Source organism: Petaurus breviceps, unplaced genomic scaffold (genome assembly GCF_028583685.1).
Source record: "Petaurus breviceps papuanus isolate PSGF00001 unplaced genomic scaffold, PetGlider_PUasm1.0 38, whole genome shotgun sequence".
Lineage (NCBI taxonomy): Eukaryota > Metazoa > Chordata > Mammalia > Diprotodontia > Petauridae > Petaurus > Petaurus breviceps.
Window position 1 is genome coordinate 77,283,104 of NW_027186304.1, and position 19,643 is coordinate 77,302,746.

Consider the following 19,643-nt stretch of genomic DNA (forward strand, 5'->3'; position numbering starts at 1 on the left):
TTACCTATCCTATAGTGTCATTGAACAAAAAGTGCTTCATAATTAAAAGCTGTTATCATCAGAACTGTTAGAGGTCATTTCTATGTTTAGAGAACATGTTGTTGGCCTTGCTCCAATTCAAAGCCTTCCATAGTCCTTGCATTTTAGTTTTGATCTCTCAATCAGATAGTTGAAAAGAACCTAAGAAGTCATTTGGCCCAGTGACACCCGATATTCTTGAGTATGACTACGCCTTTTTAACACTAAAACATTTTTCAGCATCTTACATAATAGTAGCAATGGATTTTATTAATATCCATTAATTAGACACAAGTAACTCTTATTAAATTAGAAAAGCTGTCAAATTAAGTTAGCTGTATTTTATTCAACACAATTATATCTAAATATATTTTTAAAAATAAGAACACACGTGCAAGGCATATTGCTTGCTCAGTCTACAGAATAGATGTTTGTTTATTATATTTAGTTATTTCATGCCCAATGACTCAGTGTGACATGGAAGTGACCCTTGAAGCTACACAAGTAAAGTACAAGCTCTGACAGGTCTTCCCAAGTTGGAAAGACTCCAAAAATGATAAACTACAGACTATGTCTAATTAATGAGAGCAAACTCGGCTAAATACAGCAAGTCTTATCATCAGGAGCTAGTATGGTAACATAGAAAACAAAAAGAAATACAACATGGTCCTCACTCTGGGGCCATTTGTGCAGTGACAATGGCTCTATGGTGGAAAAGGAGACAGAGAATACTAATAATCACATAAATTGGGTTTTTTTTTTTGGCTTTTGGGGGGAGGGCAATTGGGGTTAAGTGACTTGCCCAAGGTCACACAGCTAGGGTTTTTTTTGTGTGTGTGTGTTAAGTGTGTGAGGCCAGATCCAAACTCAGGTGCTCCTGACTCCAGGGCCGGTGCTCTATTCACTGTGCCACCTAGCCACCCCCACATAAGTTTTAAAATACATGCAAATACTAACTTAACCATTGATTCCTTAAATGTAAAATCTTGCCCAGTGACTAAAGACTGACTGCACTAGTGGAGAAACTAAATCATACCAATCGTGACAGCCTATAAATGAAACTAGTAGACAAAAGGAAATTACATCTAAATGGAAGGATGGCTTATTCTCCTTGGAGAAGCAAATAAAGGGGTTAGTAGAGTTGGGTTTATTGTACATGAAAGGCAACAATGTCATACCATGGGATATTTGGTTATCTAATATTGCCGTTTTCAAGAAAAAGATTTGTAAAAAGACTATGATGAAGATAAATGCAGCTTGTGCTCCAATATATAATGAAAGATGAAGAGATATAAGAGTTTTAGGAATGGCCTGATAAGATCCTGCAAATTAAGTCATGCTCTAATATTCAGGAATTTCCATGCAACAGCAAGGATAGCAGAAAATTATTTAAAATACATAGTTCAGAGCTAAAAATTTTGAGTTGAATAAGGTTTCTTGAGGACAAAGATTGTTTTGCTTCCTATTTGTATCCCAAGGTCTAATCACACTATCTAAAAGAGTAAACACTTCATAAATGTTTATTGATTGATTGCTATCATGAATATATTCTTCAAAAAGAATGCTGGGAAATGTGGAAGTAGTTAGCACTGAATAAAATACAAAAAAATGAAATTAATTCTATTCTAATGAATGAGAAACAACTGCTCACTGGTGTGGAAGTCAATCCTAAGTGAGCTGATTGAGTATAGTCAGACTTGGGATTTCATTAGACAAAAGATCAAAACTAATACCAAATTAAAATAAAGAATGAAAATAGAAAGATATGGTTTATGACTAAGACAAACCCCTCGTAATAACTTATTATTTTAGCTGTTGATGATGGAAAATAGGAAATGAGTAGAATTGTAGGAGTCCATATTGATGATCCCCATTTCCTAAGGAAATCTAATTCATATAAATATATCTTGTATATATTTATACAAATATATATAAAATATATAAATATTTTTATATATATTATAATCAGTCACAACAGGGAGACTGAAAGTCCCTAAAACTATCTCATCCAGCAAAAACTTGATCTTCTTGCCCGAAAGAAAGATATGATAGCCAAGTGCAACACTGATTTAAAATATAATGACAATGAGGGGCGGCCAGGTGGCTCAGCGACCGGCTCCAGTGTCGGGATGACCCGGATCAAATCCGGGCTCAGACACTCAGCACCACACCCAGAAATAATAACTGGCCATGTAACCTTAAGCAAGTTACTTAACCCCGATTGCTTATTAAAAAAAAAAAATATATATATATATATATAATGACAATGAATTGTGATTAGATAATGGAATTTCGGATGGCATAAAAATGAAAGTAGTACAACTTCTAGATACATTAATGTAGGGACCATGTTATTGCCTCTCTTTGTATCCCCAGGGCTTAGAATAGTGCCTAGCACACACAAGCACTAAGTAAGTTCTTCTTGACTGAATGAAAAGGGAATAGGCAGGCTTTCTCAAATAATATTCTGTAGTAAACCATACCTTTACAATTGAAGGACTTACTGAAAAGTACAGAGCTACAAGATACAATTGTTTGTTGACTGTACAAACACACATTCACTCATTCAGAAGAGCAAAATGACACCTTAAAGGTTCTCCTCTAAGAAGATGTCTCTCATGAACACACTAACATAAGATTCCCTGAATGGGTATAACAACAGTGACAAAATTGCCATATGACTTTATGATTATTAATATGAAATGAAGCATAAAACATGTAGGCTTGCCAAAGATGTTTGCCATGGTCAGGGAGGACATGAAGGACTGAATCCAAATGGAAGAGAAATTCCCCATAATCGGTGAAGTCCCTGAATTGTTCTTGCTTGAAGATGACATTGAGCTGATTGTTTCAAGTCCCAGAATATTTCAAAGCTTCCTAAATGAGATCTATGATCTAAACAAATGGTTGAAGAATATCTTGGTCATATACCTGTCTTGGTCAAATACTATGTATAGACAATGGACTGGGCTTGCAATTAAATAGGAGGATAATTCATCAGATCACTTTGGAGAAATTTTACAGTGCTTTTAATGACCCTAATCTACACCCTGAAACAAAGACTCATCATTTTCAATGTCAATATTCTTCTGATGATCCTGTAAGGTTGCAAAGCATGGGATAGACTTGATGCCGTTAGAAATAAAGCCACGGTTCACTCAAAGGACATTTGCAGACATGCCTGGTGAATGTGAGAAGGCTGTGATATATTACCAAGGAAAAATTGCATAGGAAAACCAATTTAAATTATAGTATCAGAGAAATTTATGACTGGAAAAAGAGATGGCTGGTCATGCCTCCATTGATATCTCTGCAATGCCAAGATATAAAGGCCTTGTGATCATTGGGTGGACCCCCTCTGGTAGATTTATAGGACATGGAATAGACTCATTAATGTAAGAAAGTATAATTAGGCTATGGTCTGCACCATACAGGTAAAATCAATCTATCTGTGGCATTTTAAAAGCTTAAAAGACATCATTTCTGGGTAATTTTATTAATTATGGGTAATATGATAATAATAATAATGGGTAATCATTTTATAAATTTGCAAGAAGAGTGTTCCTGAGGTATCTATCAACTCTGATTGGTTAACAATTAGTGAGAGATGGATTTTACAATGGAGCTCACTCCTAAGAGGGCTGAATGTGACATCACATCACTCTTGTCCAGAGAGACTATTCCTATACTCAGGCCACCCCAGCCTTGGGCAATCTAGACAAAAAAAAATCTATATCTATACTGAAGTCTGAGCTAGTTGGGTGGAGCAGCAATACCCAGAAAGAGGAGAGTGTTAATCCTATCTGGACAAAGAAATAGAACTGGGGGAGGGGGGGAATGCTGGGGTGTCCCCAATTTTAATAATCGACTATTAATAAGAGAGAGAAATAATCATTTCTGTCATATCCTATTATTAAATCTCAAAGTAAAAAAATAATTTAAAGATTTAAGCATTCACAGACATACACATCACTGGAAAAATGTAAATTTTCTTTGGGTGAGGACTGTTTCATTTTTTCTGTATCCCCAACAGAATGACTTACACATAGTAGGAGCTCAAAAAATGATAGCTGAATTCGATTGAGTTGCTATAAGGCTAGATCTTGAAGTCCATAGAATGGCAAACACTAATTTAATCCATTTTCCTGCCTTCAGGTAACACCCTATTTAAGCCATTCCAAACAGATGACACTCTATCCCTATTTTAAAGACTCCTGGAGATACTCCAAAACTACTATCACTAATCTTCCATGTTGACCAACTCTTCTATTCAGAAACCCACTCTTATGTCTCCTCTAAAACCTTCAAACTGCAATATAGCCAGACACTTCTCGTTTATATGATAGGCTTTCCTGCCAGATTTTTCCCTTGCTCAAGAATTCTCTTTCCACATTTTTTCCATCCATTTTTTCCATAGCTCTCCCACTCAGGACTCATTCTGAGACCTGTGATTGGCAGCCACACTTTGTTCTGATCTTAAGTCACAAAAACCCCACATTTTATACTCTGTACATCCTCCTTACACACTTGATTTCCAAGTCTGCCTGTTGTTTTTTTACTGACCTCTCCTGGACTGACAACCAAACAGAAACTGAGGAACCAAAGGACCCCTCCCATAAAAATACAAGCTGTCTGATTACATTATACACTGGTGTTTGGGTATTTGTCAAAGCCTTTAGCTTCTATTCCCCTACATTCTAGGAGACCATTTGTTAACTCAAGGAATATGCATATTAAGGAATCATTTCCCTGACTTCTCCTTACCCCTACTGCTAAGAAAGATCAGGGTGGCCGTTGTCAGGTTTGAAGCCTGAAGGCCGGCAGCAGGAACAAACTGTACTGTTGAAACTAGAAAATAAACCAGTCTTTCAGGAGCAAAGAGCCACACAATCAAACCTTTCAGTGGTCCATTTCCTGGTGTGGGTTTAATGTACTCTACTGTGGGGGCACCATGAAATAGCCCCAAGATATTGTACGGCTTTGAGAACCAGTGCACCACAGCTAGCTTAAGGTGTTTGGGTCAGGGGCAAAAAAGGAAAGGGAGGGATAAAGTGATGTTTTTCCTCCCACCTCTCCCTGAAATAGACAGGAAACCTTTTTTCTTTCTAAATATCTGCCTTTCTTTTAGCGTCCTTACATACATAGGTTTAATTTCACAAGGAGGCAAAATAGCAGATAACCTGGAGAGCAACCAGGCTCACTCCCTGACCTGGCCAACCTCAAGTATGCCACTGCATGGCTGAGTACTTCACATTCATGCAAATGACCTAGTAAGATAGCAACCAGTCTCTCCCCACTTGACCTAGCTCACCATAGCTGAGAAGAAAATCTTCATTTTTTTCTGATGTTAAAGGATTAGATTTGGTTCCAATATCATTTGAGAAATGAATCAAAAGGGATGCTGGGGAAGCCAAAGGATATTTGAAAAAATAAAAAATCCAGAAATTCTGAGTGCCAGCCTCTACCGCACGAACATGGGCACAGCCTTCAAGCAGCTGGGACATACATAGCACACAGATCCCAGGACTGGGGAGTCAGAAAAACTTGAGTTTGAGTCCTGCGTCTGGAACTTACTGGCTGTGTGACCTGAGGCAAGTCCCTTAAGAGTCTTCAGCCTCACTTTACTCACCTGTCAAAAGGGGGAAAATAAAATAATAGCCCCAACTTTACAGGGTTTTGTGAGGATCAAATGAAATAACGTATGTAAAGTACTTTGCAAACCCTAAAATGCTGTATAATTGTTAGTTACATTATGTTATATTATGCTAATTCCTCTCGACTCCAAGACTAGTGTTCTTTTAGTTACATGACCACAATGGTTAAATTAAGCTGGCTCACAGTTCACCAGGAACTTTACTAGATGTTTTTACATCTATTATCTTATTTGAGTCTCAAAATAACCTGTGATTCAGATAGTGAAAGTGCTATGACAGATGAAATAAAGTGAGGGTCTAGGAGGTTAAACAACTATTTAAGATCATAAAGCTAGTAAACAACAGAGCTGGAACTGTCTCAATTTTTCCATCTGCAAAATGGGTATTTTCTCTCCTCCACTACCTTCTAGGAATGTTAGGAAAATAAACTTAGATTACTTATTAAAGTATTTTTAACAGTAAAGTAGGTCTCTAAATAAAAGTAATTGAGTTTCTCTTCCGTCCCTGTTTATAAAGAAGTTAATTGACTTCCTTGAAAATTTTGGCCTGAATGCCTAGCACATATTGTGTTTCTGCACCTTGGCTTTAGGACCACCCTTAATCATCCCAAGAGCTCTAATATACTGAGCCAGGTCTGCCAGAGCAAAATTGCATGGCCTGAGGCAAGTCCCTTAAGCTTGAAAAGAGAAAGAGTTGAGAGAAAAGGGGCTATGCAGGGCTCTAAGCTGGGAATGCTGTGTGCAGGACCACCCACTGCAGAGGCTTGCAGCCACAAAATGAGCAATTTATCTCAGAGAGTGGATTAGTGGTGCCACTCAACCTGGATTAAGGTCTGACATTTCCCTGGGTCACTGCAGAATTCTATGAACATTGGACTTTCTATTACATCCAGGAAAGAAAAACGACTTTCTTCTAATGCAAATAGTGAGATCCAAATGCTCTAAATGGCTGGAATTGAGTCAGAAACCTAAACTGGGCCATGGCATGGTTCATTTCCTGACCTAGATAAACCAAACTAGCTATAAATCAACTCCCTAAACAATGACATATTGACGGTAAAATGGAGCAAAGAGATCACAAACGCAGAAATAGATTCTATTCCCTTTTACTCTATGGGTAGGGCAAGAATCTGTATCTCAGAAGATTTGTACCTGCTCTCAGATGCAACAAGCACAGATGAGATATGAAAAATAAAATGTACCTGCTGGGTGACTGTCTCCAGGAGGGGCTAGCCATAAACCATGCTCTAACATGCTGAGGGCTGAACTAAGCCTCAGTTCCCCGCCATAAGACGGAGTTAAACTTTGTCTTACTCACTTCCATAGTAAGCAGATCACATTTGAATAATTCTATAAAATAATTCATAGAAGTAAGGAAGGCAGTTGTGACCATAAGTGACACTTTGGAGCTTTCTTCCTTTTTTTCTTTTAAAAAAATTATTTATTTTTAATTTATGAAATAAAACAAGCATTTCAATAGCATAGTTTAATAAAAAATGATCACACATGAAACTGAGTCTATTATGTACAATTTTCTATTCCTTTTACATATGTGATAAAGTTATCATGTAAATTTCTTTTTTTCCTTCCCTCTCTCTGCCCTAGAGATGGCTACCATCAGACACAAAATTATATGTATACAAAATCATTCCATATATATTTCTATTTATCACTTCTTTCTCTGGATGCAGATAGTTGTGGGGAGCGTCTTCCTTCCTATGCCCTATGTAGTTAATTTGGACATTTATAATAGTCAAAGTGACTTATTAGAACCTCCTTTCCATAGCTGTAGAGTGAATACTGTCAAGACACTTCAACCCAGAACAGGAAAAGGAGAAACAAATATGTAAATATTATTCCTGAATGAATAAATGATTCATGATGGGGTGATGGTGGTACACTGGTTTGTTCCTATCAAATTCCATCTAAAGTATGATGCTCCATTCTGGGCACCACATATTGGGAGGGGTATTAGCTTTCTGGAATACGCCTACCGGAAGAATCACAGAACTGGAGAGCCACCTCAGTGGCCATTTAATATAACCCGTACTTAGAAGGAAGCCCCATCATAAAACCCCTAACAAGCTGTTGCCCAACCTTTGCTTGAAGACCTCCAAGGAAGAGAGATACATCACCTCTTGAGACAAACCATTCTGCTTTTGGACATTTCTAATTGTTAATAAGTTTTTCCTAAAAATCTAGCCTAAGCTGGCCTCCCTGCAACTTCCTACTAGGTAATCCCAATGGACTGAATGTAACTATGCCATCCTGGTCTGGGAGGTTCTAACAGTGGCTTTGGAATTCTGGCAATGAAAACATATTTGCAGGTATCAAACGCCTCTTGAGAATGAAAGACAGAATGATCAGTACTTAGGAAACTCAGGTCTTAAAGAGACTAATTTTAGGTTTTACCTGAAGATAGTTTTGTCTTCCAAAAGACATAACTACTGTGGTAGATGCTTTGTCTCACAGCTCAGACTCCTAAGACCCCGGCCAGTAATAGGGCTAAGATAGAGCTTTTTGCTTTCTCCAAGAGTGTATGCATTCTTGTCAGAGTTCAAATAATTTGTTATCATCACAGGGGCTAGTAAATAGCAATTGTTTCTGTTTTGGTCAGAAACCCTGAGGGTCTTCCCTTCCCAGGTTGATTTTTTTCTTTTTTGACTAGATAAAGAGGCCATTCTCTGCTTCATTTCTTACCTAGCCTTAATCACTGAATGGGCATTGCCTCAATCAAACTGAGATTTGTGAAAGACCTTAGCTTATAAAAGACCAAGGTCTCTCCTACTGCATCTAGGGTCATCTAGGGTCCTGATCTGTATCTCAGATCACTGAGATCTGAGAATCCCACATGACTCTGGAGGAGAAGATGATGCTAGTGTCTTTGCACAGCCCTCCCTCACTTAAATCCAATTCACTTGCATGTCATGGCATCACCTCCCTGATGTCATGGTCCTCTTTGAGATTGAAGGACAAACAATAACAACTTCTGACTCATTGGGCCAAAGAGAACAAGTTTCTCCCTTTCTCCACAAGACAGCCCTTCAAATATGCCAACACCAATATCACATCCCCCTGAGTCTTCACTTTCACCAAGCTAAACATGTCCAGTTTCTCCAGCTGATCTTCATATGTCATGAACTGCTCAAGGCCATTTGCCTTCCTCTGGACACTATTCAGCATTCTATCAATGCCCTGCTTAAAATGTAGCTCTCTAAACTATTACTGGAAACTATACCCTTTGGGCCGAACTAGCTTTTCTGGCTCCCACATTACACAGACAACTCCTGTTGAGCTTACAGTCCACTAAAATCTGAAGATTTTTTTCGGGACAACTTCTGTCTAGTCATACCTTCCTCATGTTATAATTGTGGGAGTTGAGATTTTTTGTACCAAAGTTTAAGAATTTCTGTTTATCCCTACTGAGTTCCATTGTGTTAGATTCAGCCTAGTCTTTCAAGAGCCTTTTGAATTCTGTCTCTGTCATTCATAATTAACCACCCTTTCAACTCTGCGTACTTGCAAATTTGAGGAGCATGCTCTCTGTGCATTTATCCAAGTCATTAACAAAAATGTTAAATGACCCAGGACCAAGCATGATTCCTTGAGGTACTCCACTCAAAACCTCCTGCCATGCAGACACTGAAACTTTAATAACTACTCTGACTCCAGCCATTCAACCAGCTTTGAATCCATCTGATGGTGTTCTTTGTCTAATCTCTATCTCTCCATCTTCTTTGCAAGAATAGTACAAGACATTTTAACATAAATTTTGCTAAAATCTAAGTAAAATAGATCCACAGCATTTCCCTCATCTACTAGTTTAGTAATTCCCAAAAATGCAAAGAGAGGTCAGTCTGGAATGATATTAAGCAATCAGGGTTAAGTAACTTGCTCAAGGTACATGGCCAGTTATTTCTGGGTGTGGTGCTGAGTGTCTGTGCCCAGGATTCGATCTCCAGGTCGTCAGTCGTCCCAACACTGGAGCCGGTGCTCTTACTTGCTGTGCTACCTGGCCACCCCGGAATGATCGTTCTTAATGATTCCATGTAGCCAGGTTTTCTTTTCTAGTTGCACTCCAACCACCTCCTTAATAATCCTTTCAAGAATTTTCCCAGGAACCAAAATCAAGTTCACTGGCCTATACTCTTTTCTTTTCCCTCTTTTGAAAATCAGGATGACACTTGTCCTCCAATTCTGTCGTGGCCCAATAGATAGAATGCTGGGCTTGGAATCAAGAAGTTTCATCATCCTGAGTTCAGATCTAACCTCAGACACTTACTAGCTGGTTAGCCCTGTTTGCCTCAGTTTCCTCATCTGTAAAATGAGCTGGAGAAGGAAATGGCAAACCACCCAGTATCTTTGCCAAGAAAAACCCAAGTGGGGTCACAAAGAGTCAGACATGACTGAACAACAAATTCTGTGGTGTCCTGTATTACTCAGCCATCACCCCTGCCAGTCATATCAAGGATGGAGGATGCAGTTTACCTGGGCCATGTGACCTGAATCCATTAAGGTCGCCTAGATATTCTCTTATTATCTGCTTACTTGTCTTGGTTATCACTTCCCTCTTTTTGATTTTTTCCCCTGGGATTTCCAGAGTAAAGTTTTTTCTTCTTTGCAAAAAAAAAAAACCAAAACATTAAAGAGAAACCTTACAGATTCAAATTCATGCCATATGAAAATTATTCAAAGCATCTGGGGATATTTAAGGTAGAGAAGAGATTTCAGAAGGGACTGGGAGTTGCATTGAAATAGTTTAATTTTAAAGGTTGCCGTGTATAAGAAGGACTTCTTATTCTCAGAGTTTAAAACTAAGACCAGTGGGTAGAATTTTCAGAAATGCAGGTTTCAATGTAATAAATTTTTAAAATTGTCCAAGAGGGGAATAGAAATAAGGTAGTGAGTTCCCTGTCACTAGACATCCTCAAGCAGAGGATGGATGACCATTTGCAGGGTTGTATTTAAAGGTATCTATAGAAGGGTTGGATTAGAACAGGGGAAGGGAGCCTGCAGCCTCGAGGCCACATGTGGCCCCCTAGATCCTCAAGTTTGACCCTTTGACTGAATCCAAACTTCACATTTGTAAAGTTTGACTAGAAGATCATTGAGGTTTCTTCTTACTCTGAGATTCTTGTGAATATTTTTAGTCAATAATTAAAGCAAAGTTTTCCCCAATTTTTAAAATTATTTTTATTTTTTCCCAATTAAAAAAAAAGAAATATTAAGCTTCTAGGCATTTTAAGTCTCCTAGCTTTAACCAGAGGAGGCAAGTCGGTGGCTCAGTAGATAGAAAATTGGGCCTGGAGTCAGGATCACCTGAGTTCAAATCTAACCACAGACACTGGCTGTGTGATCTTGGACAAGTCATTTAACTTCTGTTTGCCTAAATCCACTGGAGGACGAAATGGCAAATTGCTCCAGTATCTTGCCAAGAAAACCCCATGGACATGGATTGTATGGTCCACAGAGTCACAAAGAGTTGGATAGAACTCAACAATAACAAAAGGCTTTAACCAGATTCAGGAAAAAGACAAAACTTCTTATCAATTAAAAAATTTTTAAAAAGAAAAAAAAAGCTTTGACTTTGCGCATGAAGGCTTCACTAGGGTGGTTGGAGTTATGCAAAGAGATGACCATAACTCCTCAGAGTGAAAAGTATGAAGAAGTCAGTTCATTTTCTCCCCTGTAGGTGGTAGCAGTGACTGATTATCACATCCATGGGTCTCTGGAGCTTCTACCCCACAGGAATGATCGACTCCAGGTCCTTTGCAGAGAAGGTGAAGAAAGGAGGTTTGGCCGCCTCCAGAATGGGCAGCAAGGACAGCCCCTGGCCAAAAGCACTGCCAGACATGGTAAGTAGGCCCTGTTATCCTTCTGGGAGTCTGTAACTGGGTGAAACTTTCTTCATATTCCTTGAGGTCTATCTAGGTGGTAAGGTCTGAGCATCTGCCCATCATTTGTGGGGCAGTGAGGATTGGGAATCTACCTAGATCATCCCAGCAATTCTAGTATTGGCACAGTGTAGGGGAGTCCACTTATCTGTCTGATTTTGAGCACTGGAGGTATGTAATTCCCCAAGATCTTCAATCTGACAGAAGATGCCAGCCTAATCATATGTGGAGAAAGGTGAAGAGAGAAAGATACACTTTCATGGAGAGGATTTTCCAAGCCAATATATTCTCTTCTGTTTCCCTCCAAAGGATAACTGATCTAAAAATGAGTTCAAGTATTCAGTTCTCCCACCATGAAGAGGGTCCAGGTTGATCCAGATAGAAATTAGATGGAGTTTTACAGGCTCTCAGATCTAAGCATCCTTTTTTGCTGGACTAAAGGAGAGGCTCCTGAATTTTCTGTTGTATCCAGCATGAAAGGAAAGAGGGTCTACTATCCTTCTTGAATCAGTAAAGATTTTTTTTGGATTCCTAAAAATGGCAACTGACTTCATTCAGTAACGTTTCATCTGCCCAGCTAAGCCATCTGGTATGGAGGGTAATGGAATGAGCACTAGATTTATAGACAGAGACCTAGATTTGAATCCTGGCTTTGCTATTTATAGGCTATGTAACATTTTGTCTTTGGGGCTCAGTTTCCTAATCTGGAAGAAGAGGTATGAATTAACTATTAGGGGTCCTCTAAACCCCATGATCCTGTGACCCACTTTTATCAAGATTTTATGGGAATAAGTAGGATAATATATGGGAAGCCCTAGGAGTTTGATGCAAAAGGGATACATTCAACAAACTTTTATTAGGTCCCTACAATGGGCAAGGCACTGTCAGGTTCTGGGAATCAGTTGTTAAGTCATTTTCCAGTCATATCCGACTCTTTGTGAACCCATTTGGAGCTTTCTTGGCAAAGATACTGAAGTGGTTTACCATTTTCTTCTCCAACTCATTTTCCAGATGAGGAAACCAAGGCAAATAGGATTAAGCGACTTGCCCAAAGTCTCACAGTTACTAAGTGTTTGAGGCCACATTGGAATGCAGGACAATGAACCTTCCTGACTTTAGTCTTGGCACTCAATCCACTTTACCACCTAACTGGCCCTAGGCTTTGAGAATATAAAAATTGGGGGGAGGGGGAAGGAAAGCAGTCTTTACCTCAAGGGGTTTAATAAGCACTCACCATCAGAAATTAACATTATGAAATCATTCAATTAAAATGCCTTTTAAAATTCTATCCCCTCTCTGGTCTGATCTATGTTTCAATCTGAGTAAAAAAGAATCAGAAGATGTCTAGAACTATCACTACCACTGTCTTAAACTGTCTTCTCTCTCCTTTTTTTTTTTTTTAAAGCAATCAGGGTTAAGTAACTTGCTCAAGGTTACACGGCCAATTATTTCTGGGTGTGGTGCTAAGTATCTGAGCCCAGATTTGATGCCCAGGTCATCCTGACACTGGAGCCGGTGCTCTTACTTGCTGTGCTACCTGGCTGCCCCCTCTCTCCTTTTGTTGACTGGTCCTACCACCATATTCCAAAAGGCAATAGTTGGCAGAGGTGGTATTGAGAATTGGAAATACACTGGAATATGCTAAAACAGTGGTTCTTGAACTTTTCGGTCTCAGGACCTCTCTACATTCTTAAAGATTATTGAGGACCTCTCCCAAAATAGCTTTTGTTTATGTGGGTTAATACCTATAAATTTTAGTATATTAGAAATTAAAATGTCTTAGTATTTTTATAAAAATAGTTTTGACCTTATGGACCCCCTAAAAGGGTCTCAATCCCTGGGCCACACTTTGAGAATCTCTGTTCTAGGATGTAATCATGCCTCAAAATCACCAAGATTCTCATAGTAGATACATCTGTTTTTGAAAGAGCATGGATATTTTTTCCCCCATAAGATGCTCTTTGATCTTGAAAGACTTGATAAATCAGGAAATAGGAACACCTATAAGGTGAGGATTCATCTAACCTACATACAGGACTCTTCTATTCCTTCTCCACAGTAGTCACTCTGACACAAGAAAGGGTCCTTCTTATTCAAAGAAAAAACACACAAACATTTTGTGACCATGGATCCATTGATTTGGTGGTGAAGTGCCCCATTGCTAGATATCATCAGGAATTGGCTGGGTAATTGCTTGTCAGGCTGTTATTGACAGGCTTTGATCAGAGATTCAACTAGTCTACCTTCTTCATGGGGTAATGATGAGGAAAGCACTTTGCAAAACTTAAAAGTGCTATATAAAATATGTGGCTGTTATCATTATTGATTATTATAATTGGCAGTCTCTGAGGTCCCATTATTTCTCTGACACTGTGATATACTTCCAAGGTTAGTTAGTAAGACTGAACTATCTGACAGAGTTAGGCAATTTCCACTCCTCTAAAGCATATCAGGAACATTCCCATTATACTAGACCTCTAGGTCTAAATTACAGGGGGATGGGGATAATTCTTTTTTTTTCCCCATAAAAAAGTGCTGAGAGAAGGTTATCTCATCTAACATCCAAACAATTTCACTTGACTTTTTGAAGATCCTCACCCTGCCTTCTGATTTCAGCACCTAGCATAAAGTCCTCAACTATCTTTACAATTTACGAAGTCTTTACACTTTACAAAGTCCTCAAGCTGCCTGTATAGTCAATACTTGGGTATTGGCTATGAGACTCATACATAGAAATAGAGGGAGATAGGACGCATGGTACCTAAATGATAATGCTATTTCTGTTCTGCTCTGCAGTGGGAATTTCTGAACCCAAACCATTAATTTTGTATGGGAATCGAGCATATGGAAAATCTCTGGTAAGTAAGATAAATTAAGCTACCTATTTCTGCAGTACTATTTCTCTCCCCTTATGTGCCATTAACAGGGAAGTTGAGTATCCTTTGTTTTAGACCTGAGAATGATGGAAAAGCATCTCACTATTGAAAAGTTTTCTGCTTCTAAAATCATGTTGGTTTTTACTTTCTCTTTTAGCAACGGATAGTTACATATCACTAACAACTCCCTTTTAAGACAATTCAGTTCTAATGCAACTGGTCTAATGCAGTAAGAAATGGTGCCAAATTGGTCACAAATAGACACAGGGCATTTTTGTTCCCTCTTTTGTCGCTAGCTTACACTAGGTGGCCGAGAGTGGGAAGATGGGCAGTCCTTCAGTTTGTCAAAATCAATCGATTAATCAGCAAGCATCTGTCTAATGCCTACTATAAGTCATTCACTAAATCATTTTGAGAATAGCTGGTTAATTACAAGTTACATTTGAAAGAGTGATAAGATTTCATAAGAAAACAAAATACCACTCAGTCTAATCACTTAAGATAAGTATTCCTTTTTAAAATTTTCTGCCAAGGACTCCCTTGGCATCTTAATAAATTCTACATCACCTCTTTCATCTTTTAGACATTAATATTTCTTATGCAGCCAGCCTGCCTTGGATTCTCAGCTTGGCATTCACCTAGCCCCCTTCTACTTTTCCAATCTTCTTACACCTTTCTCTCCAACACAAACCCTTTGATACAGTGACACCAGCCTCCTGTGTGTTCCATGAATAAGACACTCTATCTCTAGGCTTTAGGCATTCTCTCTGGCTGTCTTCCATGCCTAGAAAGTTCTCCCTCCTCTGCACTGACTACTGATTTCGCTGACTTCCCTTAAGTCCCAACTAAAATCCCACCTTCTGTAGGAAGCTTTTCCCAACCCCTCTTAATGCCTTTTCCCTCTTTTAATTATTTCCTATTTATTCTGTATAATGCTCGCTTTATATATATTTGTTTGCAAGTTGTCTCCCCTATTAAGTTGCAAACTCTCTGAGGTCAGGGACTGTCTTTTGCCTCTTTTGTATTCCTAGCACTTTGCATAGTGCCTGGAACATAGTAGGCACTTAATAAATATTAATTGATGGATTGATTAGATTCAAGCTTGCAGTTTAAGATGACTGGAGCTCAGAGGTGTAAAGAGATCCTGAAAAACCTCAGCAGAAGCTACAAAGACTCTCAGAAATGTTAAAGCTACAGGTGAACATAGAGGTTTTCTAATCGAATTTTCCCGTTTTATAAATAAGGAAACTGGGGCCCAGAGAAAGGAAGTAACTGAGCCAGTCATACAATGTATCAGCAATAAATTCTCAGCATAGGGGTTTTTTTCAACCTTCCTCCTGCTTGAACTTAGTGCTCAACCTCCCAATTCCTTCCCCACCCCACCTCCAGAAAATGGAAGGAAGGAAGGAAGGAAGGAAGGAAGAGAAACAACTAAGTAAATTCTCCAACCTATTATTTCATTTGAACCTCAAAAACTATCAGGTAGGTTGTTTGAGTGTCATCATCCCAAATGGAGAAATGAAGGGACTATGTTAAAAAGAGGTTGTGTGATTGGCCCAAGTTCATATAGCATATGAGTTGGTTCTGGGCTCCCACTCTGAACATCAAGGAAAGACAGGGCAGCAACTGCAATAATCAGGAAGGTTTAAGGATTATAGCACTCAGCCTCCAGCCTAGACATTGTTCTCAGAAGGGTAACAGCAGCAACTAAGGAATGATGGATTGGGGAGGGGTGGAAATCAGGTTGTAATAATGGCAATAACTGCAAAGTAGAAGACAGAGAACAGAAATCAAAGATGGTGACCTCAGAAAGGAAGAAGTGGCATGACTGCAAACTCCAACATACCTTCTGTCCCTGTATACTATATGAGCACCATAGCAGCATGATAGTATAGTGGATAGAGTGCTGGACCTAGAGTCAGGAAGACCTTAGTTCACAAATCCAGCCTCAGATACTTTATTTATTTTTAGTTTTCACCATTCACTTCCATAGGATTTTGAGTTCCAAATTTTCTCCCCATCCCTTCCCTCCCCCTCCCCCAAGGTGTGCAATCCAGCCTCAGATACTTACTAGCTGTATGTCCTTGGGCAAGTGACAACCTCTGTTTGCCTCAGTTTTCTCAACTGTAAAATGTGAATATTAATAGGATCCACCTACCTCCCAGGGTGTTGTGAGAATCAAATGAGAGAATATTTGTGAAGCACTAGCCATAGTGCCTGGCACAAAGTAAATGCTATATAAAGGCTTATTGCTGCTGTTAGTGGTGGAAAAAGCACTGGTTTGGGAATCGGAAGATCTGAATTTGAATTTCTGCCTTGATACTTCTCTTGCTATGTGGCCCAGGCGAGTCAGTCAATCCAATCGCTTTCTGCCTTTCTTTTGTTATCTGTCAAATGGAGATGGTAACTAGGTGGCACAATGGATAGAGTGCTGGGACTGGAGTCAGGAGGACTCATCTTTCTGAGTTCAAATCTGGCCCCAGACATTTACTAGCTGTGTGACCCTGAACAAGTCAGTTAACCCTATTTGCCTCAGTTTCCTCATCTGTAAAATGAGCTGGAGAAGGAAATTACAAATCACTCTAGTATCTCTGCCAAGAAAACCCCAAATCAGGTCACAAGGACAACAATAGCACCAAAAATGGAGATAATAGTACTTGCACAGGATTTTCATAAGCAAGTGCTTTGCAAATGCTTAGATACATATAAAGATGAGTTGCTTTTGCTTCAAAAACTGGAGTCAGAGAAGCTATTACGCCTGTTCAGACAAGAATTGGCAAAGGCCTTGGCCTGGTAATTGTTACGGTACTAACTTAGCAGTCTTTTCAAATGAAGAATCAACAGGACCTGATGATAAATTCAAATAATAGGGATGAAGGAGAAGGAACAGTCAAAGATGACCTCAAGGGCCAAAGCTCTTCTTTCCTTCCCTGCTAGCAATTTCATTGATCACCTGTCCCTTTGCTGCTTTTCCTCTGCACTTTTAAAATTCAACTTACAAAGTCTCCCTTTAAGTAAGCTCAACCAATGCCAGTAGAAACACAGGCATACGACCCTGTACTAACCCTTTTCTTTCATTCTACTGCATGGCACAGATATCCCAGACCTCACTATCAGTGCCCAGGATCACCGTGAAACAGCCTCCTGCCAACGAAGTAGCAGCAGCAGAAGAAAGGGATCGGGATCGTGCTCTGACGAAGGAGTAAGTTTTTTGAGTTGTTGAGGCTTCGTGGCAACTGCCTGTCTGGAAGGAGGCAGAGGAGTGGCGGGCGGTCTAGGTCAGAGGTCATCCAGCTACTCAAAAACCGTGCCCATCATAAATCACCTCCAGATAAGGGAAGTGAGCTTCCAATCTCTAAAGCTGCCTCATCAGTTATTTCTCCAGAATTGGTGTGAAGTACTGATGGAAAAACTCCATTTACTTATGTGCTTATTTTAGAATTCAGACTTTTTGCTGATAGATGTATATCAATTTGGTTTTATTTTTTTATTGATTTTTTTAAAGGCAGTCAACAAACATGTATTAAGCATTTTCTAGGTGCCAGGCCTGAACAGGAATACCCCCTCCCCCCAAAAAAAACCAACCCAAAACCTGTTTCTGCCTTCAAGGAACTCACATTCTAAAGGAGACAACTTACAAATAGCTATGTAAATAAATACAAGTTATGCACTCTTCAGAGCCCCAAAGGAAAGTAGTATTAAAATTACCTTATGAATTAAGCCAAGAGTTCCTTGTAAATGGGTAAAGAAAACAATGTGTAAATATTCATCCACAAAGTAAAATACAATTTTTTTTTCCCTTGCCCAACTCTATCTCCAGGTTCTATGAGGGCACAAAACCAATTAAAGGATGGAACCTAGAACAAGGACAGGGGGGGAATTCCTTCATCCTTGTTCTTGCTCTTTCGTTTCTAATGTTTGTTCCTCCCCCAATAAAGTATCACTGAACTACGGCAATCAGGATATGTAGAGATAGGTAGCCGGCAACAATTATAAAAACAGCTAGAGATGTGACTCATCAAGCTGACAAGCATTTATTAAGTGCCTACTATGTGCCAAGAACTGTACTAAATACAAAGAAAGTCCCAAACAACCCTTGCCCTCAAGGAGCTTATACTCTAATGGGAGAGACAACACACAAACAACCATGTACAAGCAAGATACAGACAGAATAAATTGGAGATACTTGAAAGAGGGAAGGCACTAGTATTGATGGGGGACGGGATCCCAATAGGTTTAGCAGGAATTATGATCTTATCTAAGACCAGAAAACCTGCAGTATCGTCTGGAAAGAATTCAACTCAGCCTTGCTTGGAGTGAGAGTTGATTAAGTTTATTGTTACGCTTCTATGAGAAGCGGGCAAGAGTCCTTTAGGGGACCTGCAAGTGAGAGGGGTACATGCTTTTACCTTTAAAGGGTAGAGCTGCCATTGTCAGGGCTGACCAGAGGGGAGGGGCCTCAGTGCATAGACAAAGGTCAGAGCTGACCAAGAGGAGAATGTGAATAGATAGTTTAGATAAGATTTGGGCCAGGCCAGAGGAGACAAAAGGCAAGGACAAAGGAGGGTGTGGGCCAGGCCCAGAAGAAATGAAGAGATTAAGTAAGAACAAAGGGGTCACAGGGTGTTGCCTAGGTGGAGTGTGGGATAGGGAGAAGGGGAAGAGCTCAAGGGTGGGAAAGGACAAATTTCAGTTACAAGTTCACAGACTGGTTTTACAAGTTGGTTTGACCTAGACACCAGGTACCCCATCAGTACTAAGGGAGGCTGGGAAAGGCTTTTTGAAGATGAGATTTTAGCTGAGACTTGAAGGAAGTCAGGGAAGCCAAGGGGTAGAGATCAGGAAGAGGAACATTTCAGAGTGGGGAGATGGATGCCTTGTGTGAGGAACAGCAAGGAGGCCAGTTTCAGTGGACCATAGAGTAGTGGAGAGGAATAAGATGTAAGAAAAGTGCAAAATAGGGGCGGCTAGGTGGTGCAGTGAATAGAGCACTGGCCCTGGAGTCAGGAGTTCCTGAGTTCAAATCAGGCATCAGACACTTAACACAAAAACTAGCCTTGTGGCCTTGGGCAATTCACTTAACCCCAATTGCCTTCCAAAAAGCAAAAAAAAAAAAAAAGATTGGAAAGGGAATAGAGGGCTCCAGGAGTCATACAGAAGATTTTATTGTTTATTATATATTATGTATTATATATTTATTTC

At 39.5% G+C, this 19,643-nt stretch overlaps 1 protein-coding gene across 2 annotated transcripts in view; it reads left to right on the forward strand.

Annotated features, from left to right (window-relative positions):
• The window catches only part of VXN (vexin), a 38,044-nt gene that overhangs the window by 9,887 nt on the left and 8,514 nt on the right, over positions 1-19,643 (forward strand). For both annotated transcript variants that reach the window (XM_069100047.1, XM_069100046.1), the window contains exons 3-5: positions 11,364-11,526; positions 14,362-14,423; positions 17,537-17,643. In XM_069100047.1, the coding sequence (XP_068956148.1) occupies positions 11,364-11,526; positions 14,362-14,423; positions 17,537-17,643 (332 nt within the window). The remainder of the gene's footprint in view (positions 1-11,363; positions 11,527-14,361; positions 14,424-17,536; positions 17,644-19,643) is intronic.